The sequence below is a fragment of the Lissotriton helveticus genome, chromosome 3_1 (genome assembly GCF_964261635.1).
Source record: "Lissotriton helveticus chromosome 3_1, aLisHel1.1, whole genome shotgun sequence".
NCBI classification, from domain to species: domain Eukaryota; kingdom Metazoa; phylum Chordata; class Amphibia; order Caudata; family Salamandridae; genus Lissotriton; species Lissotriton helveticus.
In genome coordinates, this window is record NC_136061.1 from 31525418 (window position 1) to 31553360 (window position 27943).

Consider the following 27943-nt stretch of genomic DNA (forward strand, 5'->3'; position numbering starts at 1 on the left):
TTCCATTCATCCCAATGCGCCCTGTCGTACCTAGGTAACAGTGTTTGTGTATTAGAGATGTGCCAAATGTTTGCAGCATGTGAGGCTACCCTCTTCCCCGAAGCGTCTATCAGCTTAGATTCTTTGTCTGGGGGTGGAGCATCTCCTGTTTGTGAATTGGCCCTTTTGCGTACGTTGGAAACTACCAAGGAATCCAATGGTAACTACCCCCTAATGTATGCAGGATCTGATGGTGCTGGCTTATACTTCTAGTCTACCCTAGGGGTGAGGATACGTGCCCTGACGGGATCATAAAAAATATCATCTACGTGTCTGATCATAACCTTGGGCATGGGAAGTGTGTGCGAGGACTTTTGTGTACTACTAAGAGTCTCGAAAAGGAAATCCTCTTCCTGGGATTCCTAATGAAGCTGAACCCCATGGTAGTTAGAAGCCCTACCCAACGGTTCTATGTGTCCTACACTGTCATCCGGTGGGGAAGGCTTGGTAGGGAACAGATCAGGATCATTCCCTGTGGGGGAATTGGTGTTGTAATCTGTCCAAGGGTCTGCGGGTATTGGCTCATTGTCCCCAGCCCCATCTTGATCTTCAGGTGTATGTGGTGGTAAGTGCTCAGGGGAAATCAGTAATGGTCGAAAATGAGAAGGAGGAGGATATGGAAGAGGAGGAGGAGAAGGATTAGTGCCGACATTTTTCTTTTTTAAAGGACTGTGGTCGACTCGTCTATCTCAGGTTTGTGTTTTATTGTCACATTTGTGGTAATATGTCCATTTGTTGGGTGAATATATAGCTCCCGCTGTTTCGGATTCGGTTTCAAGGGCGGAACATCGAACTGTTGCTCTTTGGATGGAATCGGTACATCCGTTTGTTTTGATGCGGAAGGCTTCGGTGTTGGAGTTTTGGGTGCCAGGGCTTTGAATTCTGTGAATTTCGGATCCGAAGACGTTTTTGGCGTCGAAGGGGGTGGGGTGGAGCCTGTCTTTGACTTCGATCTCGAAGGTTTCGGCTTCGTGCCAGTTTTCAAAAGGCTCTGTTCAGAGCCGGAAGGCTTTTGGGCATATTTCGATGCTGAGCTGGAGGGCTGGGCATCGGAAACATGTTCTCAGTGCCGACCGTGGACCGGAGGTGGGGTTTGGACCGGAGACTTCTTCTTGGGCTGAGGTGTACTTTGGGGCAAGGGAGGATCTGTACTCACGGTACGCTGCCCTTGAGGGATATCTTCATCCCCCTCGGAGCCGTAGTTTCTCCTCAGCTCCCATGGGGTCTCCAGCCTCTTGTTCCGAATCTTCTCTGAAGAGGTCCGGATAGAACTTGTGTATTGGCTCTGCATGTCGCAACGTCGAGCCAGACTGTTGCAAAGCGCTTTCTTCGATCGGAATTCCTTACATGAGTCACAGTCCTGTTCGCTGTGCTCCAGAGACAAGCACAGGTTGCACAGTTCATGTGAGTCAGTGTGCAGAAACTTTGCGTGGCATCGAGGGCAGAATTTAAATGAAGTCCGTTCTTTCTACTGCATAGTGGACAGACGCGGGTAGGCCTGACGGCCTTCCACGAGCTACCTGATCGAAAGAGGGTTTTTTCAGTAAATATGATATGCGGAGAATTGGATTACGCACTCAAAAATAATACTGTAGAGGGGGAGTGTCTTGCGCACCGAGGGAAACCGGAGAAACGGTGTCGAACCGGAGCGCAGCCATTCACGTCCGAACCCGATGGTGGAAAAAAACAATCTAACAATGGAGTCGATGCCCATGCGCACTATCACCGAAAGGAGGAGTCACCTACCTCGTGACTGGAAAGACTTCTTTGAAGAAAAACAACTTGCAAACATCCGGACCCAACAATAGATGGCAGGAGTGTGCAAAACATGTGATCTACAGCTCACATGCCTCGAACATATAACTTATTGCTTATACCAGAATGGTCCAAGAATGTGTAATCTTATGTCACACAGTCCCTAAATATACTAAGGCAGAAACCCAATAGCAATCTTTTATTTCTTCCGAGAGCAATACTTGCATCAACCTGATGTGTACCATGTAAACCTCACTTGCTCCTGCTTGTATGACAAGCACAACAAACCTGCCTGCTTATGGAGTTTGTGCCTCATACAGGCTTATGAGCAGCATAAGTATTTACGTACCAATCCAAGAAATGTTGGCTCACCAGAAAACTCACAAATAGTAAGGGATAAAGTCAGAGCCTCCTTCACAATGAACCTATTTCAACCAACTACCAATATACCAGTCTTGTGGGTGGAGCTATGAGGATATGCCTGCCACAAATGCACGTCTAGAGATGATATCCATGGTACAGCACCCGCTGATGCGGACATTACCATTCTTGCAAACAGGGGACATTTCTCCATACTAAGAGAATCAGATCACGTGCCGCTGCGAGAAGCTCCATGTATGTTGAGCATGGTGTGTTACATTCAATCAGAGAAGCGGTGTACACAAGGATACCCACACTGGTAATGCCGGAGACAAATTACCCCTACTAAGTCTATAAGCAGGTTCCATAAGGCAAAGAACACACCCTTCTTTCCTAGAGCTCCTTTTGAAAAGAAACTATGAATTAATTGTGGTCAATCCGTTCAACCCGACAACTGGGAACCGTCACTTCCCTAGAGCCTGCTGTTAATGTTCCTTGTGCTTAGGCACATAGATTAGAAAATGGGGCACCCTTTCTGCGTTCAACACAGATGTATCGCCAGGTTTCATGGGTGGCCCCAAATGGGAGGGCATTCTGGGTAATTTATACATGCCCAGGCTCACTATTCAAAATGATATTTTTAAGTGGGTCCCGTCATGCAGACGGGAATATTCTAATGCGCCAGGACGCCCCTTTGCTGGGGCAGCTGTGCTCAGTATAAATATTGTTAATATAACATAATGCACAAAAGGCTTACAAGCATGTAACTTATCCCTCCTTTACTTTCTGTTGTACCTTGGTGGATCCCCGCAGACCTGACATCAGCTACGATGCAGTAGTCTTTTCAGAGAAGTGAAGAAGGGTCTAGTTTTACCATATATTGCCCCAGGCCCATTCTATCCACATCCGAAGCATGAGAGTCTCAAATGTCCCTGCCAGCCCATAGACAGGGTTGTGCTAAATTGTCCATACTGCTTTGAGCGTCTACAGAGGCAGTAGGCATCATGTCCTCCTGTGACCTCAGCTGTATCGCTCCTATGAAGGCCAATAACCTCAGGCCACTGTCTTTCTCATGAACAAGTCTCTGAGTCCCTGTCCTCTGCGTGTACATCGTTCTGAACATCAAGAAGATGTAGCAATAATAGGTTGCATCTGTCATCTAGAAGAACAAGATGGGCTAAGAGTAGGAGTGAGGCCCAACTGGGACTTTCCGCAGCTTCTCACCTGATGTTTTGCTAGCTTTGGAAACTAAGACAGTGACTTGGCTTAAAATAAACAATAACCTTTCGATTAACTATCTACCTTACAAGGAGCTTCTGCTTTAAAGCCTCCGAGAAGTGATGCAAATTGTGTACAATAAAATGTTCAGCCTTTGTTATGTTCTGCGGTCAAACACGTGCGGTCAATAGTTCCTCATTAAAACTGTATAACAGGACTGTCCACTGACCAACTGGTTGAGCACCTCATATAGTGTAATCACGTCGAGGTGCTCCCAGATAGCTGATTGATTTATTGATTAATTAAATCAATCAATCAATCAATCAAGCCATTTGTATAGCGCACTACTCACCCGGGAGGGTCTCAAGGCGCTTGGGGGGAGGGGGTATGCTACTGCTCGAACAGCCAGGTCTTGAGTTGTTTCCTGAAGGCGAGATGGTCCTGGGTCAGCCGAAGGTGGATGGGGAGAGAGTTCCAAGTCTTGGCAGCCAGGTAAGAGAAGGATCTTCCTCCGGCGGTGGCTCTTCGGATGCGTGGTACGGCTGCGAGGGCGAGGCTGGTGGACCGTAGCTGGCGGGTGGGCGTGTAGAAGGTCAGGCGGTCGTTGAGGTATTTGGGGCCCAGGTCGTGGAGGGACTTGTGTGCGTGGGTGAGGAGCCGGAACGTGATCCTCTTGTCGACGGGGAGCCAGTGCAGGTTCCTCGGGTGGCTGGAGATGTGGCTGCGTCGGGGGACATCCAGGATGAGTCGGGCGGAGGCGTTCTGGATGCGCTGGAGTCTTTTCTGCAGCTTGGCTGTGGTTCCGGCGTAGAGGGCGTTTCCGTAGTCCAGTCGGCTGGTGACGAGTGCCTGGGTGACAGTCTTCCTGGTCTCGGTCGGAATCCAGCGGAAGATCTTGCGAAGCATACGCAGGGTGTTGAAGCACGATGAGGAGACGGCGTTGACTTGTCTGGTCATCGAGAGGGAGGAGTCCAGGATGAAGCCCAGGTTGCGTGCGTTAAACATTTGACAAGGTTATACTGCCTCATTGTGTTTTGATATTCAATTTCTCTCACTCGCTCTTTGAATTTCCGTGATTTTATACTTGCCAGACCACATGTTTCTACTCTTGATCAGAGATGTGTCTTTGACACTTGCAACTTGCTAGATTGTATGGTATTATTTTTGATTAATGATATGTCGTGGACACTTATTGTTTACTTGTTTAAATAAATAGTGCCACTCATGACTCGATGTTCCTCAAGTGAGTCTGCGTACGCTGTGATATGCGCTCCTCTCCGGATTCGAATCGGGCGGACGGAGGATTGCGAGATTCGGCGTCGCACAGGGGCCGCTTTGACGAGCATCTACGTTTATTAAGTGTCGCATATCACAGCGTACACAGACTCACTTGAGGAACATCGATAGCTCCTAAACGTGGAGCTTTTAAGCATTCGTGAATCATTTGTACAAAGTGTGCAGTTCCTAGTTGAACTTCCCCTGAGCGAAAATTAACTTTTATTGGATGGGATACCCCTACGAGGAGCTTTTATCAGATTGATCTGAAACATGAGCAGAAAAGACTATATTGGTTTGACCAAATTTGATGCCCTGAGGAAGCCCCATTTGAGCGAAACGCGTTGGCTGCGCGGTGAATGTTGAATTTGACCATCTTGCGTCAAGAACACTTCCAGGATGTATTAAAGAGATCATTTGCTTGACATCATTGAGGGACATTTTCATTTCTTTAGCGTGCTACAGTATTTTGAAAGACATCTGCATGGTTGCCTCTCTATTTGCATGTATTTAGATTCAATGTTTATGGTCTTGTGGCAGTGGACTAAAGAGGTGGGCAACTAAAATTTGAGTGATCTAATAGGATCTACGTGTATAATAAGGTGGTGCAACTTCTTTCTCCCCTACTTCCAATCTGTTTATTTTTTTTAAGATTCACAGATGAGATATCAGAAAGGTCAACGACTACACTCCATCATCTTACACCTTCCTCCCACTTTGTACCCATTCTATTTTAACCCTTCTATCTTGCAGCTTTCCCTACTTTTGATCGGGGGACGGAATTGAATATGCTACTTACCAGTATGCATCTGTTCTTGGCATGTAGGGCTGCTAACATTCATATCTTAGCATTAGATCGCCGCCTAATGTTGGGTCCGGATGATCGCACATTGTTGTCTTGGAAGAGTCTTCGAAGTATCCTGAGATAGGTGACTCCTCCCCTGGACTACAGTGCGCATGGGCATCGGCTCCATCCCCAGATTGTTTTTCGCCATTGTGGCAGAAGATGGAGTGAAAGGTGTAAAGGATGTCCATGCTAATGAGTGAATACAATAGTATATCTGCAGCTGCGACAGGCACCGGGGAGGAGGGTGGGCGATATGAATGTTAGCAGCCCTACATGCCAAGAACAGATGCATACTGGTAAGTAGCATATTCAGTTCGAGGCATGTGGGCTGCTAAATTCATATCTTAGCATAGAATACATAGCAGTCCCTCCATCAGCGGCGGTTGCCCGTGCCAGCTGCAGAAACCTGAAAAAGTGTCTTGAGAACAGCCTGTCCTACAGCAGCTTGCTGCTTGGAATGCACATCTACACAGTAGTGTTTTGTAAAGGTATGTGGTGTAACCCACGTGGCTGCTCTGCAAATGTCCTCTAAAGGAATGTTCCCTAGGAAAGCCATGGATGCCCCCAATTTGCGTGTGGAGTGCGCCCTTGGGGGTATTGTTAAAGTGCGCTTGGCCTTTTGATAACAGATTTGGATGCACTTAACGATCCACCTGGCGATTCCTGCTTTGGAAATAGGGTTGCCTTTGTGTTGTGGTGAGAAGGCAACAAAAAGTTGTTTTGTTTTCCTAAAGGGTTGTGTCCTGTCTATGTAGTACATCAACGCCCTCCGTACGTCTAACGTATGGAGCATTCTTTCCGCCACCGTTTGTGGGTTTTGGAAGAATGCCGGCAAGTCAATAGTTTGGTTGAGATGAAACTGTGACACCACCTTTGGAAGGAATTTGGGGTTAGTACGTAGCACTACCCTATTTGGATGAATCTGAATGAATGGCTCTTGGATTGTGAGCGCTTGCAGCTCACTAACACGCCTCAGTGACGTAATAGCAATTAGGAAAGCTACTTTCCACGTTAGGAACTGGAGTTCACACGAGTGCAGTGGCTTGAATGGTGGTCCCATCAGTCTGGTGAGGACCACATTGAGGTTCCACACCGGAGCTGGCGGTGTTCTTGGGGGAATGACTCGTTTCAGACCTTCAAGGAAAGCTTTAATGGCAGGCACTCTGAAGACAGAGAGATGCTGCCTATTCTGAAGATAAGCTGCGATGGCGGAGAGATGTATCCGAATAGAAGTGAACGCTAGATTGCACTTGTAAAGATGTAGCAGATAGCAAATGATGTTAGGGATAGATGCATCTAGCGGGTTGATGTCATTGGCTGTACAGTAAATGACAAAACGCTTCCATTTCGCAGCATAGCATGCTCTGGTAGTTGGCTTCCTTGCCTCTTTGATGATGTTCATGCATTCTGGAGGTAGGTTAAGGTATCCAAACTCTAGGACTTCAGGAGCCAGATCGCCAGGTTGAGCTGTTGCGGATCTGGATGCTGAATTTCTCCATGGTTCTGCGTCAAAAGTCTGGGCGTGAGGCGCAGTCTTTGATGCGGCACCACTGAGAGTTCGAGGAACGTGGTGTACCATGCTTGGCGAGCCCACGTTGGAGCAACCAGGATGAGAGTCATCGCGTGCTGCCTTAGCTTTCTTGCCACCAGCGGTATCAGAGGGGCTGGCGGAAAAGCGTACGCAAAGTTGCCTGACCAGTTCATCCATATCGCATTCCCCTGCGACTGTGGGTGATGGAACCTGGCGGCAAAGTGTTGGCATTTTGCGTTTTCTTTTGTTGCAAACAGGTCTATCTCCGGATGACCCCACTGCTGGAAGTACGGGTGGAGTACAGATGGGTGTAACTCCCACTCGTGCATTTGATGGCTGTATCTGCTGAGCAGATCCGCCATCCGATTGTCCTTGCCCGGGAGGTGTTCTGCCATGAGGAAGATGTTCCTCTGAATGGCCCACCGCCACATGCCCTGAGCCAGATGAGACAGCTGTGGCGAGTGGGTGCCCCCCTGCTTTTGAATGTAGTACATCGCGGTCATGTTGTCCGTCCGGACTAACACTACCTTGTTGCACAGATGTACAATGAAGGACTTGAGCGCCATGAAGATTGCCATCAGTTCCAGATAGTTGATGTGCATCTTCTGTTGCTGCGTCGTCCATAGTCCCTGCACTGTGTAAGTGAGCAGATGAGCTCCCCATCCCTGGAGAGATGCGTCCGTTGTCAGGATAATCTGTGGCACTGGGTCCTGGAACAGTCGGCCCTTGCAAAGGTTGTGTGGAGTCCACCAATGCAGAGAGTCGTATGCCCGACTGGTAACCAACACTAGGTCTGTTAATTGTCCCTGAGCCTGTGTCCACTGATTTGCTAAGCACTCCTGGAGCGGGCGCATATGTAACCGTGCGTGAGGGACTATGAAGATGCAGGAGGCCATCATGCCTATCAACTGCATGAACACTCTCGCTGGAAGTGAGTGTTGTGGTCTGAACTTCTGGATTAGAGACTGCAGGCTGTCTATCCTGACTTGGTTTGGTTGAGCCATGGCCGTCAGGGTATTGATCGTCGCACCTAGAAACTGCCGGACACGTGCCGGCTGAAGATGCGACTTTGGGTAGTTCAACGAGAAACCCAGATCGTAAAGGAGGTGAATGGTAGTCGACATGTCCGCGGCGCACTGTTGTTCCGACTTGGCTTGAACGAGCCAGTCGTCCAGGTAGGGGTAGACATGTATGTTCTGCCTCCTGAGGTGCGCTGCTACTGTCGCCAGACACTTGGTAAACACTCTTGGGGCTGTGGTGACTCCGAAGGGTAGGACCTTGAACTGATAATGCCTGCCTTGGATAGTGAACCTGAGGTATTTCCTGTGGGACGGGTGTAGTGGAATGTGGAAATAAGCATCCTTGAGGTCTAAGGTTGCTAAGAAGTCCCCTTGGTTTAACAAGGGAAGAATCTGTTGCAGTGTAAGCATATGGAAATGTTCTGACAGTATATACAGGTTGAGGGGACGCAGATCCAGAATGGGTCTGAGAGATCCGTCCTTCTTTGGAATAAGGAAGTACAGGGAATATACCCCCGTGCCTTCCTCTCCCACTGGCACAAGCTCTATTGCACCTTTTTGCAGCATCACCACCACTTCCTGCTGCAATAAGTGCAAGTGCTCTGCGGACATAGGCCTTTGCCTTGGTGGAATGTTGGGTGGAGTGGATTTCAACTCTAGACAATAACCGTACTGGACAAGTTGTCGCACCCACCTGTCTGTGGTGATGTTTCTCCAGACGGGCAGGAACTGCTGTAGTCTCCCCCCGACAGGTGTTAAGTGGTCGGGGGGCAGTGACAGAGAGTCACTGTTTGCTTGGGGTAGAGGAGCGGGAGTTGTTGTTCCCTCTGCCGCGTCCTCTGGTGCTGTTTCCTCGGTAACCCCCCTTGTTCTGTTTGGGGAATGAGGATTGTGCTCCACCTCTAGAGAATTGTGATTGTTGACCCATCTGTCCTCTGGTGACTCCACGTGCACCTGAGCGACGAAAATTATTGCCACGAAACTGTTGTGATTGTAGGGCCCCCATAGACTTAGCAGTTTCGGTGTCTTTTGTAATTTTTTCTAAGGTGGTGTCAACATCTGGACCAAACAGTCTATCAGGATTGACTGGCTGATTAAGTATGGTTGTTTGAATGTCAGGTTTAAACCCCGATATGCGGAGCCACGCCTGTCGTCTCAGCATGACGCTAGTGTTAATGGCCCTAGCGGCTGTGTCCGCGGCATCAAGTGCACACTTTATGGCTGCGTTGGAGATCAGTTTTCCCTCCTCTATAAGCAGTTTGGTGCCCTCTTGAAACTGCGGAGGCAGGTGTTGTAAAACTTGCTCTAGGGTGTCGTAATGCGCCCTATCGTAACGTGCCAAGAGTGCCTGTGTATTTGCAATACGCCAAAAATTGGCAGCCTGTGCAGCTACTCTTTTGCCTCCAGCCTCTAGCACTTTGGACTCCTTATCCGGGGGAGGACCTTCACCCGTTGTTTGGGAGTTGGCCCTTTTGCGGGCATTTGCGACCACAAGGGAGTCAAGCGGCAACTGTCCCCGAATGTATGCAGGGTCTGCAGGTGCTGGTCTGTACTTTTTTTCGATACGTGGATTGACCACTCTCGCCCTGGTAGGTTCTTTAAGGATGTCCGCAGCATGCTTGAGGACCCCTTTGAGCATAGGCAGTGTCTTTACTGTCCTTTCAGAGACTGAAAAAGTGTCAAATAGAAAGTCTTCTTCTACCGGGTCAGCATGCATGTCCACATCATGATTAGCAGCTGCCCTCTCAATGAGTGCATGCAAACCTGCAGAATCTTCTGTAGGGGATGCACGTGCACTGAAAGGCTGTGGGTCTTGCCCCACATTTTGGGTGCCTTGGTCACCAATGTCATCATATGAATCTGGCTGTGCATCTGGTTCATTGATGGGGAAAGTGTATTGGTCATCTTCATCATATCCCTCACCCTCAGAGTGTTCTGGAGAAGGAGTTGGGCTCCTTCTTGGAGGAGGCTGGATAGGTTCCATGAGGCCTGAAGCGTCTTGGGGAAGCTTTTTCTTCTTCAGGGGGATGACATAGGAGTCCACTGGCTGTGAAGTGATCCTCCTCTTGTAAAGGGTCAATTTGCCTGTGTCTGCGTCGATAAAACGCTCAGAATCCTCTTCTGAGTCGAGTACCCGACTTGAAAGAGCCCCTGCCGTTGAAGAATCCGACTTCTTAGGCGTCGATTTTGTTGAAAAGGCCTTTGGCGCCTCTTTTGGCGGCAGAAGGAAGAGAAGGTTACCCGCAGGCTTCACCGGAACGACCATCGGCTTCTGTGGCGATGGCATCGGAGCCGACGTAGCAGAGGCCTTCTCCCTGATTCTCTGTAGTGAAGAAGCAATGAGGGACGCGTCACTTACAGTGGCCTTTGGCACCGACGAGGAGGTCTTGACCTTGCCCTCGGATCCGACGTCCTGTCGGCCCTTCTGTGTTTTGGACGATGATGCCGCAGCCGCCGACCCAGAGTCCTTGGACCGATGCGCAGATGTTCCAGCCTTCGATCCTTGTGATTTTGTCGGCTCCGTTTCCACCACGCGTCCGACTAACGCAGTCCCAGTCGGAACCGGAGCCGTGTCGCTGGCTTTGGCGGGCTTTGCCGGCGTCGCAGCGGTTGACCCGTGCCGACCACCCTTCTTAGAGGATCCCTCCTCTGGCGCCGATTTCGAATCGACAGATTTCTTCGACTTCTGTGGACCGGAGGCCGACGGAGTCGATGAAGCAGCGGGTTTAGCCGTTTTTGGTGGTACGGCCGCCATCTTAGGGACGCTCGAATCCATAAGTTTCGGTTTCGATTTTGGGTCGGCCATTTTAGGTGTAGTCGATACCGTAGGTTTCAGTTTCGGTTTCGATACTGGCTGCGCAGCAAGTATGTCCGTGGCCGGGCCTGAAGGCGGGGCCGTGGCTTGCGGTACGGGGTCTTGGGTAAGGCCGACAGGCGATCCCGTGACCCGATCTTCATTTTCGTAACCTTCGGGGCATAGCTCGTCCCCTGAGCTATCTTCCGCGGCCCCATAAATCTCTTCGACGTCCCCTACCTCGTCGACGTATTCAAGGCCTTGATCCACGACTCCGTCGTCGTCTTCCGGATCTGCCTCGACCTCCGTCTCGGGCGGGGAGATTTGAAGATGATTGCTCTGGTCCTCCTCTTCTCGGTCGCCGAAGATGTTTTCTAGATCCGGGGCCGCTTGTCTGGCCTCAAGGCGCACCGCGCGCCGAAGCTTGAGTGTCTTCTTGGACCTGAATCTTGCGCAGGCCATGCAGTTGTCTTCGTTATGGTCTGGTGAAAGGCATTTGTTACAGACCGGGTGCACGTCTATATGTGGGTATTTGGACCCACAGAGCGGACAGTTCTTAAACGGACTCCGCTCCATGCCGAAAAGTTGCGGTCGTGTCGCGATGAGAAGGCCTCGATGTCCGAAGAGTGAAACTACTCCGCTGCTTCCGACTCCAAGAGACGGAAGAACTCGAGACCGTGCGCAAACAATACCGACGCAAAGAATATAAGGCCTTTTGGCCGTAAAAAAGCTAGTTTTTCTCGGTTCCGACAGAGAGACGTCGAGACCGCATCCGAACCCAATGGCGGAAAAAAACAATCTGGGGATGGAGCCGATGCCCATGCGCACTGTAGTCCAGGGGAGGAGTCACCTATCTCAGGATACTTCGAAGACTCTTCCAAGACAACAATGTGCGATCATCCGGACCCAACACTAGGCGGCGATCTAATGCTAAGATATGAATTTAGCAGCCCACATGCCTCGAACACTTAATAACCTCACCAAATAAGTGTAAATTGGCACTAACATTTGCAGCAACAAATTAGCACAAAACCAGCTAGTACAAATGTCATTTTACCACTATATGTTCAATGCAAATGTAGGCCTCAAACTAAACTTTAAAGGTAATCTGGCCCCTGGTCTTCATTTCTAAGTGTCTTTTAACCTTTCCTTTTCAATTAATTGTCTATTCCATTAACCACAATTTTTGCTCTCCGTCTTCCTTCCTTCTCTCTTTTCCTCCCAGATCCTCAAAGATAATCTTCCATCTTTATTTTTTACGTTTCCAAAGTCAGACTACACCTGTCTCCACCTCATTTGTACTTTCCTTCCTGCTTCTGATCTGGCGCTTCTCGTTTGTCCATTCCACCTAACTATTCTGTCTTTCTACAAGCCCAGGAGGTTAAAAGAAAATTTCAAAGAGTCGTACCTCAGATTCCGACTGGAGAGACTGGATGGAGCAGAAGAGGGCATTGTCGGGCAGCGCTGCCAGCTGCGCCAGGGCCCCACTGCTGTCCCGGTGCACCTTCTCCTTCAGGCGGCCAAGGAAGGCTGTGCTCTCCCGCGGGGGCTGCCACCTGGGGTTGGTGATGGCGAAGTGCATCAGGGACAGCTCCGTCTTCCCGTCCTCTGCCTGCTGATAGATCGATGCTTCGGTCTTTCCGGCTGACATCCACTGGAAAGGAATATAGGACAGGCAAATCAAAATAGCACCAACTTCACGAGACCAAGAAAGTGACCGCCCTATCTTCCCTCGTTATATTCCACCCACAACTTTGGGACCAGAGGAGCATCTTTCCCTTTATCTACTCCCCACTGCGACTCCAGAAACAAAGCACTAACTTCACACTAAACCAACAAAAAGACCACCAAATGCTACCTAAGGATTAAAGCCTCCAGAAGCTCGGTCAATGGCCGTAAAAGCAGTGCTCCGCTCTGCAGTGCATCTTATATCTATTACAAAAAAGTTGGACTACATCATCCACTTCTTGACTCTGAAATGGCTTCCATGGAATCCTATGGCATCTACAAAACAACATGGTTTAGCTACAAAACTCTAGACATATCCATGTGAAGATACCCTGTGAGAAAACTCAATCACCAACTGAACCAGATATCTCAAAAGCAGAACTCACTTGCATCTCAAGATACCACCTTTCCAAAAAGAGATCCACTTTAAAATAACCTTTCCGTATCTATCCTTTCAGCTGTGTTTCTCGTTCATACTGCCCGGTGGGCCATCATTGCAAATGTGGTTTCCACAAAAAATGGATTTCACCACACATTCACGGCAGACTGACAAGGCAGGGGATAAACTAACTTAAGCTCCGGCACACAGAATGAATAAAACCAACTACTTATAATGCAGCTGTGAGACTGACTTCTGTGAAGGGATCAAGGCAGCCAACTCCTTCAAACAGATGCTGTGTATCTGACCTCTGCTCAAGGATCAGTGTGGCCAACCTCTGCTAAAGCGACTTGTGTGGCTGACTTCTGCTAAAGCGACTTGTGTGGCTGACTTCTGCTAGAGATCAGTGCAGCGGTCTCCGGATAACAGGTATGACTGGCCAACTCCTGCCAAGGGTGTCGGACTGTCCAACTCCTGATAATGTGGTCAGACTGATAACATGCCATGAATGGGCAACGTCCCTAAACAGGCTTGAAATGGTTAATTCCTACTAATGGAGTCTGAATTGACAAGTCATAATAACAGGGTCTGACAATCCACCTCTAGCTGTGTGGTGGACTTCTGCTAGGGTCAGTGCAGCCAACTCTCCCGTACATGGTATAACGGGCCACCTTGTGATAGTGTGATGTGTGACTGACTTCTTCTAAGGGATCAGTGTGGTCAACTCCTCCCAATGGGTTCTGATTGACCAACGCCTGATAACGGGTTATGAATGGAAAACTCCTACTAACAGGGTCTAATTGGCCAACTCCTGATAACAAGATCTCTGTGACTGATTTCTGATAAGGGATTGGTGTCGCCAACTGCAGCAAATGGGGTTTGATTAACCAACTCCTGATAATGGTGTCTGAATGCCCATCTCTTGATAATGGGATCTAATCGAACAACTCCTGATAATGGGGTCTGACCGACCAACTTCTGACAACAGTGTCTGAATAGCCAACTTCTGACAATGATGTTTAATAGTCAACTCCTGATAACGGGTGCCAACTGCTTCGAAAACATTCCGCTGGAAGCCACAAGCTACACATCACCACCATGTCACAAGCAGCTGAAAGTACTTTGGTTGGTATACATTGCTCATCTGATTGTTACCACTTTCCCTCTCCACTTGTGCCCTTTTCCAACTGTGCCCCAAGGAGAAGTGAGTGAGTGAGCGGCGCCTCCTGCTTTAGATTAAGTAACTGTTGCACTAAGGGACTTATTTAGAGTTTGGCGGACAGGTTACTCCATCACGAAGGCGGTGGATGTCCCACCTGCTGTGCTACAACTGCAATGTGCCTTGTAACAAGGCGGACGGGATATCCGTCATGTATCCCTTCCGCCAAACTCTACATAAGGTCCTATGTCCCACTTTATGCCATTCTACCACACTTGATCCTGCAATCAAGAATCCAAGTAAGCCCCACTGAGAGGCACTGCGCACTGCTTACCGCGGGGTGGCCATGTTGGCGGACGTCCATCTGTGCAAAGGAGCACGTGTCCCCCACACCAACAACCTCCACAGTGAAATTGCGGAAGAAGTCGATGATCTCTAGAGACTTGGGGCGCAGGCAGAAAATGAGGATGAAGGGGGTAACGATGGGGCTGAGCAACTCCTCCAAAATAAACACCTGTGGGAGAGAAAAAGACAAGATTACACAGCGCGGCAGAGAGGACGCCATTCATAGTGGTATCAGGCAGTGGAGAGGGCATGTACAGTGCTATCAGGGAGCGAGGGTGACATTTTCAGTGGTGTCAGGGAGAAATGCCACACTCTACTGTTATGCTACCATGGACCAGAACGGTGTGCAACACAAGGGCAATAGAAGGCAATGTGGTGGGCTTGTTGGTGGGTTAGACCAGGGGCTGCTCTGAGCTGTGAGATGGTGCAAGACAAAGAAGCTGCAGGAAAGAAGGAGCAGGCTGACAATTTTAGTTTATTTTGACGTTTTATATAGCACACACTTGGCCCAAAGGCATCAGAGTGCTTTACAGTAGCACCAGATTACATAACACAAGGTCAGATCTTTTTTCTTAGGCACAGGGAGAATAAGTGATTTGCCCATTATCACATGATGTTGAGCCGACGCCGGGATTCAAACCTGGTTCCTAAGTTCCAGGATGAGCAGCTCAGGGCATTATGCCACACCTCCTCTCATGAGATTGGGATTTGGCTGGGAGCCTGTTTGCATACAACAGCACGTGAAGGAAAAGGTGCAGGAAGCCCAGGTACCTACTTTCACAATTTGTTGGCATTGAGAGCCCCCCTTTAACGCAAAAGTTACTGAACTTCAATACTAATATTTCAGGTGGATAATAATAACCCCGGACATTCCTTACCTTTAGATTCCGCCCCAAAACATTGAGGTGGTCCAGAACAGCTTTTACCAGTTCAAGATCTAAAATGCATCTGGTTAGGAGGACATGGTCCCAGCCGTTACTCTATCCTCGGACATAATGCCACTCACTGTCCTATAAATGGCACTAACCTGCACGGTGACCTCAGTTCCCGATCCATATCCACACTCCAGCAAGGAATGTGGACAGGAACAAAGACAGCAACACCAGCAACTATACCAGCAGAAAACACACCTTATTACATGCGGCACCGAGTCATCAGGAAAGGGGTGAAGAGAGTCATGAATATACAGGGGGACTATGTCTGCACCAGAAAGAAAATGCTACTTACCCAGCATGCATCTGTTCTTAGCATGTAGAGCTGCAGAGTCATATGCTTTAGCATAGATCGCCATCTAGTGTTGGGTCTGGATGTTTGCACTTTGTTTTTGTTCGAAGAAGTCTTGTAGTCACGAGGTAGGTGACTCCTCCTTTCGGTGATAGTGCGCATGGGCATCGACTCCATCTTTAGATTGTTGTGCCATAAAAGATGATGATGTAGTTAGTAAAGTAATAAAAGAGATGTCCATTTATATTGTATCTAAGTAAGATGTCACTGCAACAGAAAAAGGTACCCGGGGAGGCGGGTGGGTGCATGTGAATCTACAGCTCTATATGCCAAGAACAGATGCATACTGGGTAAGTAGCATTTTCCGTTCGAGGCATATGGGCTGTAGATCATATGCTTTAGCATAGACTATAAAGCAGTTATTTTGGAGCAGTGGCTGACCTGTAGCTGTTGCAGTGGTTTGAAATAGTGTTTGTAAAACTGCCTGGCCCACACTAGCCTGTCATTTTGCTAACACATCCACACAATAGTGTTTTGTGAATGTGTGAGGTGTAGACCATGTTGCAGCTTTGCAGATGTCATCTATGGGTATGTTCCCTAAGAACGCCATAGAAGGCCCTTGTTTGCATGTAGAATGTGCCCAAGGAGGAATTGTTAGTGTGCGTTTAGCTTTGATGTAGCATATTTGAAAGCACTTACTATCCCCCTTGCAATGCCTGATTTTGAAATGGGATTGCCTTTATGTGATGGAGTAAAAGCAACAAAGAGTTGTTTACTTTTTCCTAAAGGGCTTTGTTCTTTCTATGTAGATAGTAAAGCAGTGCTCTTTTGACATCTAATGTGTGAAGGGCACGTTCTGCCACTGAATCTGGTTGAGGGAAGAACACAGGCAACTCAACAGATTAGTTGATATGAAAGGCAGAGATGACTTCAGGTAAGAATTTGGGGTTCGTTCTAAGGATCACTTTGCTTTAGTGTATTAGAAAAAATGGTTCCTCTATGGTTAGTGCGTGAAGCTCACACACTCTCCTCAGAGAAGTGGCGTCTATATGGAAGACTACTTTACAGGTGAGAAATTGTATTTCGCATTTGTGCAACAGCTCGAATGGTGGACCCATTGTAAGGACTATGTTAAGGTTCCACACTGGAGAAGGTAGAAGCCTGGGAGGAAGGAGTCTTTTTTTTGGTTAAACATTTTTTATTGATAAAAGAAAGAGAAAAACATAAAACAGCATTGAGACAGCATAGGAGTCCAAAGCATGAATGTACACTTTGCAATACAGTTGGAATCTGGGAGACACAGTACAAACCCTTCCACTTAGTCACAGTAATACTTTCCTGCAAATACATTAAATAATTTACAAGTGGGAGGACCAGATCATGAAACAAAAATGTAGTGCATTTAGCACGTGGCGTGCAAGCAATTCCTTTATTCAGTACCATGTAAGGACATGTCATCGAGACCAGAGATATCCAGTAGTCTATTTCGTTCACGTTGCCGCTCAATTGTAGGGGACAAGCAAATGGTTCCCTTATATCTATTACACCTCCCCCATTTAGAGTCCCATTTCCTGGGGCAGCCCCTGTGTTTGAAGACATCTTTCTCGGCAATCATTGCCCTATCCATGTCAACAGCCCAATCGCGCAGGGTCGGGACCGCCTCCACCCCACATTTTTGGGCAATAGTACGTTTGGCAATGGCCCACACGAGTGAGGCCCACGTTTGCTCTGTTTGTGTTAGGTCAGAGGCTTCCCAGATATTTAGAAGACATAATTGGGGGAGATGCCCTCATTGCCTTACTGCCTGCCCTCTCCAATTGTTTTGTGAATTTATTCCAATATTGTTGTATTATACGGCAATCCCAAAGGATATGAAAGAAGGTTCCCGGTTGGAGGCATTGCCGTAGACACAGGGGGTTAGTCCTCCTTCCTATCTTGACCAAGAGCCCTGCGTCGAGGTACACGCGATGAAGGATCTTCAACTGGACCAGGCGCAACCTCATTGGGATAGCCACCTCTCTGGTGGAGGCCAGGGCATCGCTCCACTCGTCAACCTCCAAGTCCCCCAGGTCTACTTCGCAGTATTGTCGCAAGCGCATTAAGGGGTCTGGGCGATTGTTCACTAGCTTTTTGTATGTGAGATATGCCCTTTTATGTGCATGGGTTCAAGTATCAGTCGGTCTACTAATGGAGAGGCTTCGGGTAGAGGTCTGCCTTTGATCTGCAGGTCTGAGAATGTGGTCAATTTTCCCCCTACTCACATGTCACCGACTGTCATGATACCTATCATATCCCACTTGTTGAAGCCAGGGCATTTGCTGAGCTTCCCCAAGAGATCCGGCTTCCAGAGTGGTGCGGCCTTTGTGAGTTTATTGTGCCAACCCCACTTTCTATTCACTCAGTGCCAAACCTCCACTGTGCGTGCCGTGGGTCCCGTGAGATTGAGCTTGCAAGGGTTTGCATAGAGTGCCTGGCGTAGCCACCGGTCCGTGCGGACATTTGGGTCGTCATACTCCCCGTGTGCCCATTTGTTGATTGGGGCCAGTTCGGACGCTTGGTAGTAGAGTCTCATGTCGGGCAGTGCCATACCCCCATCAAACCACCCCATCGCCAACTTTTTCATGCCTGTGCCTGAGGCCCGTCCGTCCCACAGTAGTCCCTGTGCAATGCCGTCGATGCTAGCAAAGTAATTGCCAGGAATCTTATACGGGGTGTTCTGTAATGCATAGAGAAAATGCGACAGTGCTAGCATCTTAAAGAGGGCTGCACGGCCCAGAAGGGTAAGGGGAGGGATCGCCAGGGTTTGGCATCAGATGGAAGACGTGTCAGGGGTGCGAGTAGCTTGGACTCAAATAAATTCGGATCCGGTGTAATATAAATACCTAGATACCAAAAGCCCTCTGTTGCCACCAGTATGTCATACCCCCTCGGATTTTACGGTGGTGCACCCCACAACACATAGAATTGGTACTTAGTCCAGTTGATGGTATACCCCGAGTGTGTGCCAAAGATATGGAAAATATGGAGGACCCGGAGGAGAGACCGCGAGGGCGAGGCCAAATACAGGGGAATATCATCCACATATAGGGAGATACTGTCTTCGTGGTCCTCCGTCCATTTCAGTCCCCTAATCCACGGGTCACCCCTGATCCAGACTGCCAGTGGCTCAAGAATTAGGGCAAATAGCAAGGATGACAGGGGGCACCCAAGCCTAGTACCCCTCCCCAGCGGGAATTGTATCGTGAAGTGGTTGATGACGGCCACCTGCGCGGTAGGGTGGGCATAGAGCAAACGGAGCCACCTTATAAAGTTTATGCCAAAACCCATCTTCTCCAAGACTGCAAGGAATTAGTCTTTTGAATGCACTCCATAAAAGCCTTAATAGCGGGCACTCTAAAAAGAGACAAGTGCTGTCTATTTTGCAGATATGCAGCTATTGCAGCGAGATGTAAGCGTATGGATGTGTACGCTAAGTTAGAACATAGCAGGTGTAATAAATAACAAATTGTTTTGTATTGAAACATCTAGTGGATTTATCGGATTGTTGTTACAATAAACAAGACTTCTCTTTCACTTTACTGCATAGCATGCTCTTGTGGTAGGGCATCTAGCCTCTTTGATAACATTCATACAGTCTAGCGGAAGATTAAGGTAGGCAAACTCTAGGATTTCAGGTGCCAAATCGCAAGGTTGAGCTTATTGGGATCTGGATGTCTTATCTCTCCATGGTTCTGAGTAAGGAACCTGGGGGAGAGGTGTAGTTTTTGGTGGGGAACTACTGATAGTTCCAACATAGTTGTGAACCAGTGTTGTCGGGCCCATTTGGGAGCAACTAGGGTAAGCGTCAGGGAGTGTTGTTTGAGTTTCTGACCTACTAATGGAATGATTGGGAGAGGTGGAAAAGCATAAGCAAATATCCCTGACCAATTCATCCATAGTGCATAGCCTTCGGACAATGGGTGTGGATATCTGGACGCGAAGTTTGGGCATTTTGAGTATAGGTGGGTGGCGAACAGATCTATCTCTGGGAAGCCCGACATTTGGAAGAACAGGAGGAGAACTTGAGAGTGAAGCTCCCATTTGTGTATTTGCTGTCGCTGACGACTGAGCAGATCCGCAACTTGGTTGTGTACTGCTGGAAGATGTTCTGCAAGGACATATATCTTTTGAGGTATGGCCCATCTCGAGATGCTCTGTGCTAACTGTGACAGCTGTAGAGTGTGTCCCCCCCTGTTTTTGTATGTCATGTTGTCTGTGCGAACCAGGACAGCTTTGCCTACTAGATGAAGTTGAAAGGCTTTTAATGCTAGAAAAATTGCCAGCAGTTCTAGATGGTTTATGTGGAGTTGTTTTTGTCGCAGAGTCCACATGCCCTGGATGGTGTGTTTTCCCATATGTGCTCCCCAACCAGTGAGGGATGCATCTGCTGTTAGAACTATCTGTGGAACCGGATCAAGAAATGGCCGCCCCTTGGAAAGGTTTTGTATGTTCATCCACTGCAGAGAATGAGGAGTACGGCCATCTATCAACACCAGATCTGATAACGGACCTTAAGCCTGGTTCTACTGATAGGCAAAGCAATCCTGTAGGGGAGGCATTTAAAGTCCTGAATATGGAACAATTAAAATGCAAGAAGCCATTATTCCGATTAGTTGCATGAACAATCTGGCTGTTAGTGAGTGTTGAGTCTGAAACTATGGTTGGAGGTGAGACTTGGTGAGGTTTACGGTGAAACCCAAGTTGTGAAGCAGTTGCACTGTCTTTAGAGTGTGATGTATGCAGCTTTGTTGTGATCTGGCTTTTAATCAGCCAGTCGTCTACGTAAGGAAAGACATGAACGTGCTGTCTTCTTAGATGAGCTGCGACTACTGCTAGGCACTTGGTGAAAACCCTGGGTTCCGTAGTTACTCCGAATGGGAGGACTTTGAATTGGTAATGTTGTCCGTCCACTACAAACCTGAGATATTTCCTTTGAGCAGGGTGAATGGGAATATGGAAGTAGGCATCCTTTAGGTCTAGAGTGGATAGGAAGTTGCCTTGTTGAAGTAGTGGGAGCACCTGTTGGAGTGTGACCATGTGGAAGTGGTCCGACTTTATGTAGATGTTGAACTGTCTGAGGTCTGGTATAAGCCTGAGAGAGGCGTCCTTTTGGGGAATTAAGAAATACAGGGAGATGGATAGATGGCTATTACCGGGCGGGAACTATAATAGGGCTCTCTATTAGAAGGCTGGGAAATGTAATCTGACGGGACCCACTAAGCACTCGGTACAAGTTTGGCATGCCGCCAATAGAAGCTTGGGGTGGGAGCATAAGGTGACATTGGCAGCCCCCCTGTGGGACTCTGGCCTACTTGGGAACCTGTGGAAATTTAAGGGCTTTGACAAGTGGGACCTCATAGGCATCTCCAAGATAGGAGACCTCTGGATGCGGGGGGATGTCATGTCGTTCACCTCCCTGCAACAAGAGTATGATATGGCAGCCACTGAACACTTCACATATATATCCAGGTTAGACATGCGCTACTGACGCACCTCCAGAAGGGGCCGCTCCCCCTGAGTCCTCGCCTCTCTAGGACAGGATACTAGGGACCAGATGTAGGTGGCCAAATACTTATCGCTATTTCAGCGTTTGTGATCGGTATTTGGCTGAGAGCAATGTAGAGGAGTTTAAATCTACGAGCAAAATAAGGAATCGCAAAATTGTGATTCCTTATTTTACTCTTGCATTTAAGGAATCGGAAATTGCGATTCCTTAAATGCAATGTAAGTAGCACAAAAGAAAGTGCACTTTAGCCTTAAGGAATTGCTAATTACCACCAACTTTATGTTGGTGGTGATTAGCGATTTCCTGTAAAAAAGCACTTTTTTCCTTTTTTTAAAGTGCCATGTGGCACACATTCATGCTCTTACGGCATGCATGTGCGCCACATGTGCACACATGCACATTTCAGGGGTGCAACAGGGTGTCCTTTTGACACCCTTGAAATAGCTCTCGCTATTTGCGATTCTTTAATACCGAATCGCAAATAGTGAATATCTTCCCATTCATTCCTATGGGCCTCCTAGTCCATAGGAATGAATGGGTAGGTATTCCTTATTAACGAATCTCCATTTGCGATTCGTTATTAAGGAATTTTAAGGAATCGCTAACATTTTTGCGATTCCTACCTACATTCAATTTAGAAAGTCCTTAATAGTGATTCAGTAAAAATCGCTATTAAGGACTCGCTAAATTGAATTTATCTACATCTGGCCCAAGATGGCTACCTGCCAACAAAAGCCATATCCATAACTTATAAAAAGCTGGAAAATAACTCTAGTGATCCCCTCCAGGGCCAGCGAGAGAAATGGGAGAGAGATGGCATACTCCTTGACGATGAGGACTGGACTGTGGCAGTGGCTTCTCCGAAGGAGGTGGCAATATCTGCTAGACTACGGCTGGTACAGCTTAAAATTTTGCACCGTATATACATAAAAGGGTCAAGCCTAGTGAAAATGGGGAGAGCGGATGCCGGGGACTGCAGGAGACACTGTGAGGGTGAGAGAACATTCCTACATATACTATGGGAGTGTGTACACATACAGCGGTATTGGCGGAAAATGCACAGCATTCTCAGTGAGGTCCTTGAACTCACTATTCACCCGGAAGCCAGAAGATGCCTTCTAAATGTGCGGGAGCCCACTGATCTGAAAAACAAATGCATTACATGAGTTGCACTGGCATTGATGGTAGCGAAGTGTAATATTGCCCAGCTGTGGCACCGACACCGACCGTTACAGCATGGAAGAGGGACATGGATAGGGGAATGTTCAGAGAAAAGACAATGTATGTGGCAAGGGGATGCCCCAAGAAGTGGTCCCAAATATGGAATGATTGGAACGTATTTCGAGGTAACATTTGTACCCCCCCCCCACCGACGTCCGACTCATGACGATCCACCGTCGCCGTAATTCAGCTACCAAACCGTAATAACAATTTCTGCAACTGCCTGATAATAATTGTATTGCATTGAAAATACTTTTTGCTATGATATACCTTGTAATGTCGATTTCTTTTCCTTTGATTATTAAAAAGAGTCCTTGGTTTTCAAGGCTTTCGGCTTTGAGTCTTTGTTTTTTTAATATTTTATTTTTCCGCAAAGAAAATGGCACCTATACAAAGTATTACAATTACTCATCATTTCATTTAGTGGGTTTGGTAGAGCTACATTTCAGGGTGTGTATCAACAGTTGCACATTCATAAGTGTACATTAATGCAGTGCATGTTCATTACATTACAAGGTTATTAATACCCTTATTCCAATACTTCTGGATCTTGGGGTATGATTGGTAAGGTGCACAGCCCTCCCCTATAAGTGTTCCACCCTTACCATAGTCGTATCCACTTTTTCGGGCAACCCCTGCGTACATACACAGTTTTTTTCGCCACCATAGCCACATGCATATCTTTATACCACTCTGTGAGTGTGGGGTGGTATCAGCTCCCCAATGTCTAGAGATATTCCTTTTAGCTAACATCATTCCTAAGGTTGCCCATGTTTGCCTTGTGGTGTTAAGGTCTGTGGGTTCCCATATGTTTAGCAGGCAGTGTTTGGGCTCAGGCGGGACTGGACTGCCACTGAATCGTGTGATCTTGTCCATGACTGATCTCCAGTATATTGTTATCGCAGGGCAGTCCCAGATAGTGTGGAAAAATGTGCCGATTGCCCAATAGCCCCTCAAACAAAGTTGGTTATCAGTTTTCCCTATTTTATAAAGTGTCGGTCGTGTGAAGTAAACTCTATGTAGGATCTTAAGTTGTATCAGGCGGAGTCTGGACGGGATTTCCACCTCCCTAGGTGAAGCTAGTGCGTCCTGCCAGTCCTGCCAGTTCGAATCATCTAATTCTCCCAACTCCTCTGCCCATTTGTCACAGAGATTTTGCATGAAGTCCGGCACATTATTAATAATTTTCCGGTACGTCATGGAAATTGCCTTTTTATCCATGTTCCGTGAGTAGTCTGTCTAGTGGTGAGGCCTCAGGCAGATTAGTGGCAGGCGGAATTGATGCCTCCAAGGCGTGTTTTATTTGGCAATACCTGAATCGTTCTGCCGGTGGCATCTCATATTTGAACTGAAGTTGTTCAAATGTAAGCACCTTCCACCGTACCCAGAGATCCCCGACTTTGGAGATGCCCGCATCCCAATGCTGAAACCCCTTACTCTTGCCCAGCCTGCCCAATCAATCTGTGACCCAAAGCGGCGTCGCATGTATGATTGTGTTGTGCCATCCCAGTTTTCTACGCACTGTATGCCATATCTGGATCGTGTGGTTCGTCGGGCCCTGCAGTGTCCGCAGTATGTTGTACAGTGCACGGTACGGGCATTCGTCTCCCAGTTCCACCCTATCTAGCCCGTAAGCTATGTCTTTGTTTTTGGAAGATTTTGTATTGACTCTTTAGTCTTGGAGGATTTGGGCTCCGAGTGTTTGCTTTGGATGGTCTCGGCTCCAAGTCTTTGCACTTGGGATGTCTCAGCTCCGAGTCTTTGGGCTTGTAGGGTTTCGGCTCTGAGCCTTTCGGCGTAGCAGGTAGAACCTTCGATCTCAAAGGGATCTTGCTCTTATGTTTTGAAGCCGAAGGTGTCGGTTTGGCATCGGAGCGGGGCTGGCTCGAGCCCGAAGGCTTGTCTTTTTGTTTTGGAGCCGAGTCGAAGGGCGGGGCATCGGAAACGTGTTGTCGGTGAACCTGAACCAGAGGGCGAAGGAGGGACCAGAGCCTTTGTCTTTTGTGGGATGGGCAGGGGTTTGTACTCACTGTACGCTATCCCGCAGTGATGTCTTCGTCTTCCTCCATGTCGGAGTCGGCTTCGGACACTAAGACCTGCTCTTCTTCCTCTGGCTCCGAAGCTGGAGGTTGGATGCCGGAATCTTCTCCAAAGATGTCCAGAAGGGAGTCGCTCTGGTGCTGCATTTCGTGGCGCGGAGCCCGACGATCATGAAGTGTCTTTTTCGATCAGAAGGATAGACACGAGCAGCAGCTTTTTTGTCATGTTCCGGGGACAAGCAGAGGTTACATACTTCGTGCAAGTCGGTGTGTGGAAATTTAGCACGACACCCGCGGTCGGCACGGGTAGGCCCAATGGCCTGCCTCGAGGTTTCGAATGAAAAGCTTTCCGAAGTAAGACGATGCCCGTCGAATGATGGGTCGCGATCGATAACAATACCATTGAGGGTGGTGGGTGGCGCGTCAAAGGGGTACGAAAACGGTACCGAACTGGAGCACAGCAATACACATTCGAACCCGATGGAAGAAAAAAACAATCTAAGGATGGAGTCGATGCCCATGCGCACTATCATTGAAAGGAGGAGTCACCTACCTCGTGACTACAAGACTTCTTCGAACAAAAACAAAGTGCAAACATCCGGACCCAACACCAGATGGCGATCTATGCTAAAGCATATCATCTATAGCACATATGCCTCGAACATATCATTAGCGAAGGTAAGAAACTTTCCTTTGGAAGGACACACCTTCCTGCAGATTCCTCACTTTCAGGGGGAGTCCCAAAGCAATACCTTGTCCTGGAGGCTGGATGAAGTATTGCTGCTTCCCCAAGCAAGTCATGAAACAGAGCCCTGGCAAAGTACAACAATGTCAAACGCACACAACCTGCATCAGTTAATCGATTTAGTTTCGTAGTCAGTCAAAGCAAATATAAGATCCAACTCCAATGTTCATAACCTCTTGGGTGTTTATTCATCCAATATGAGTCTTTGTTTTACAACAAAACCAGCCGACACGTGTTTCGTCAATATCGGGGTGAACCCGTGACTCTTCAGGGCTGAGGAGTAATAGGATGAGGGCTGTGTAGTCGGACCGGTGATAATTCCAACCCGGTCCTAAGCCCTGGCAAAGCACTCACCACAGCATGCTGGGCTGTGAGGCAGTAATGTTTAGCAAACATATGCAGAAATTACCATGTGACCTCCTGGCTGATGTAAGCCACTAGAACACCGCTGGCGAGAGCTATGGAAGAAGTCATGGCCCTAGTAGGGAGGGCACAATTGCCCCCGGACATCAAGTGGTGACTCTTAGGAACTGCTAAGGTTAATAAAACTGATGGTGTGTGATGGAAAAATGAGGCTGGCTGAGTACTCACAGCTTTGTACTGGAAAAGTTGTGCAAACTCATCCCGTGTCTCGTATCGGTGGGCGTTGCCCTGCCAGTGGTCAGGCATGTAGTGGATGTGGGCCAGGATAACCTTCAGCAGCTGCTCCAGGCAGAACACCAGGTGCTGGTCCGGAATAAAGGACCTGTGAGTGGCAACAGCAAGAAGCACAATCATAAACCTACAACTATAGGATCCCGGGGCAGGGCAAAGACAACATAGCAAAGGAAATATCCCATCTAACCATAATATCTCCACACATTTAGGTTGTGAAACTTTCTATGCTCAGAAAGATTTATTCTCTAATTACCAATTTTATGTAATAATTTTTTATCTCCATTATTACATATATCAATATAGAACACAACTCAAACATATAGTTCTTTTTCTCCAAAACGTGGATAGAATAATATGTATAGCCACTAAACATATGAATATTGTTTACAACCAATAAAGTAAAGGTTATGGAAAAGAAACATGTATAACGGGTGTATACAATAACTGCATTCATTTTTTCTAAATGAGAACGGTCCACATCAGATGTTTATGTTTTTATGAAAGTGGAAGGATGAACTGATTGGGATGAGAGTTGGTGTGCTGGATGAACAGTAGCGAGTATGGTGAAGTGCTTTTGGATAAACATATCTTTTGTACTGTGATCTGCATTATCATTCACTATCTATTTGAGTTGTGTAACATTTTGATATATATAGCAATGGAGACAAAAATTCTTAAATAAAATCAGTAGTTAAAGAATTAGTCTTTCGGAGTATAAAACGTTTCTTGACTTAATGCATGGAGATATTATGGTTTGATGGGATTTCTCCTTTGCTAACAGGAAGAAGCCCACCACTGATTGAGTAACAACAATGCAACCCCAGGAAATGACAGTCACAAAACCAGTGTGATCACACCAACATCAATACAAGAATAGCATGACACACAAGCTCACTGGGTTACATTCCAACATACATCACACAACTAAAAAACTCATTATGTTAACACCTGTGTATTGCACTACCGGGGTCCATCAAGGCCCTCACCATTACACGGCCTCCACTATCAGTGGACCCCCAAACTCACATGAACCCAGAAATCATGAGACAAGACTTTCCCCATGACCAACCTTCTCAGCCCACTGCCCCAGAGAGTGACTGAGCATCCAGCCCTGCTAATGAGGGTCAATGCCAGCAGTCTTTCTTCCTTCTGTTCTACAACTCGTTATATCCCCACAAATGACCGACTGACCTGCAGACAGTGACCGCAACGCCCAGCAGTGTGACCGTGGTCAGCACGTGCTCCACGGCCAGCACGTCCTCGTCATAGATGGTCAGTGCAATGAGCACAGCCAGGATGGAGCCAGCGAAGAAGGCCACGTTCTTGGCCACAATGGTGAGCAGTGGAGACATGAAGCAGTTCATGTACTTGGAGGCAGGCTTGTAGCCCTTGCTGAGGCGCGAGTGCAGCTCGTGGTCCAGCTCGCTGAAGTGGCGCAGGTAGCATCGCCCATAGAGGGACCAGCAGCGCGCCCCTAGGCTGCCCGGCTCGCGCTTCAGCATCTCAGTGTAGCTGAAGAAGGCGTAGAGGATCTGCCAGACCAGGATGAGCGGGCAGAGCAGGAGGTTGGCCACCCCGATCCACAGGATGCGGTAGCCCAGCTTCTCGGCCAGCTCGAGCCGATTGCCGCCCTTCTTGTATTCACTCTTTAGACTCCACTCGTTCTGGAAGAGTGATCCTGGACCCCAGAAGAAGATGAGTTCGAAGTTGTACTTGAGACCACGAGTGAGGAAGACGGTGTCCCCGAGCAGGGGCAGCTGGAAGCGGATTGGCAGCAGGGACTTGTTGATCATCGCCACCATGTAGTTCTTGAAGCGGAGGATGCGGTGATAGATGTCCAGCTCGGTCAGCTCCTTCTTGTGGATGCAGATCTGGTGCTCCTTCTGGATCTCTACAATGCGAGCCTGCACCTCCTGCCACGTGAAGTACTGCAGGTCAGACTGAGGGCGAGAGACAGAGAGAGATATCAGAACCATGGACATTGTCAGACTGATGGAGACAGATTATCAGAGCCATGGAAGTGTGCAGCATGCAGCTCCTGCTACAGGAGAGAGAGCGAGAGA

At 48.0% G+C, this 27943-nt stretch overlaps 1 protein-coding gene across 3 annotated transcripts in view; it reads right to left on the reverse strand.

Moving 5' to 3' along the window:
- Nucleotides 1–27943, reverse strand: part of ATG9A (autophagy related 9A) — a 188155-nt gene that overhangs the window by 53884 nt on the left and 106328 nt on the right. For all 3 annotated transcript variants that reach the window (XM_078679150.1, XM_078679151.1, XM_078679149.1), the window contains exons 7-10: nt 27072–27820; nt 25815–25968; nt 14439–14618; nt 12247–12492 (exon numbers count right to left, since the gene is read on the reverse strand). In XM_078679150.1, the coding sequence (XP_078535276.1) occupies nt 12247–12492; nt 14439–14618; nt 25815–25968; nt 27072–27820 (1329 nt within the window). The remainder of the gene's footprint in view (nt 1–12246; nt 12493–14438; nt 14619–25814; nt 25969–27071; nt 27821–27943) is intronic.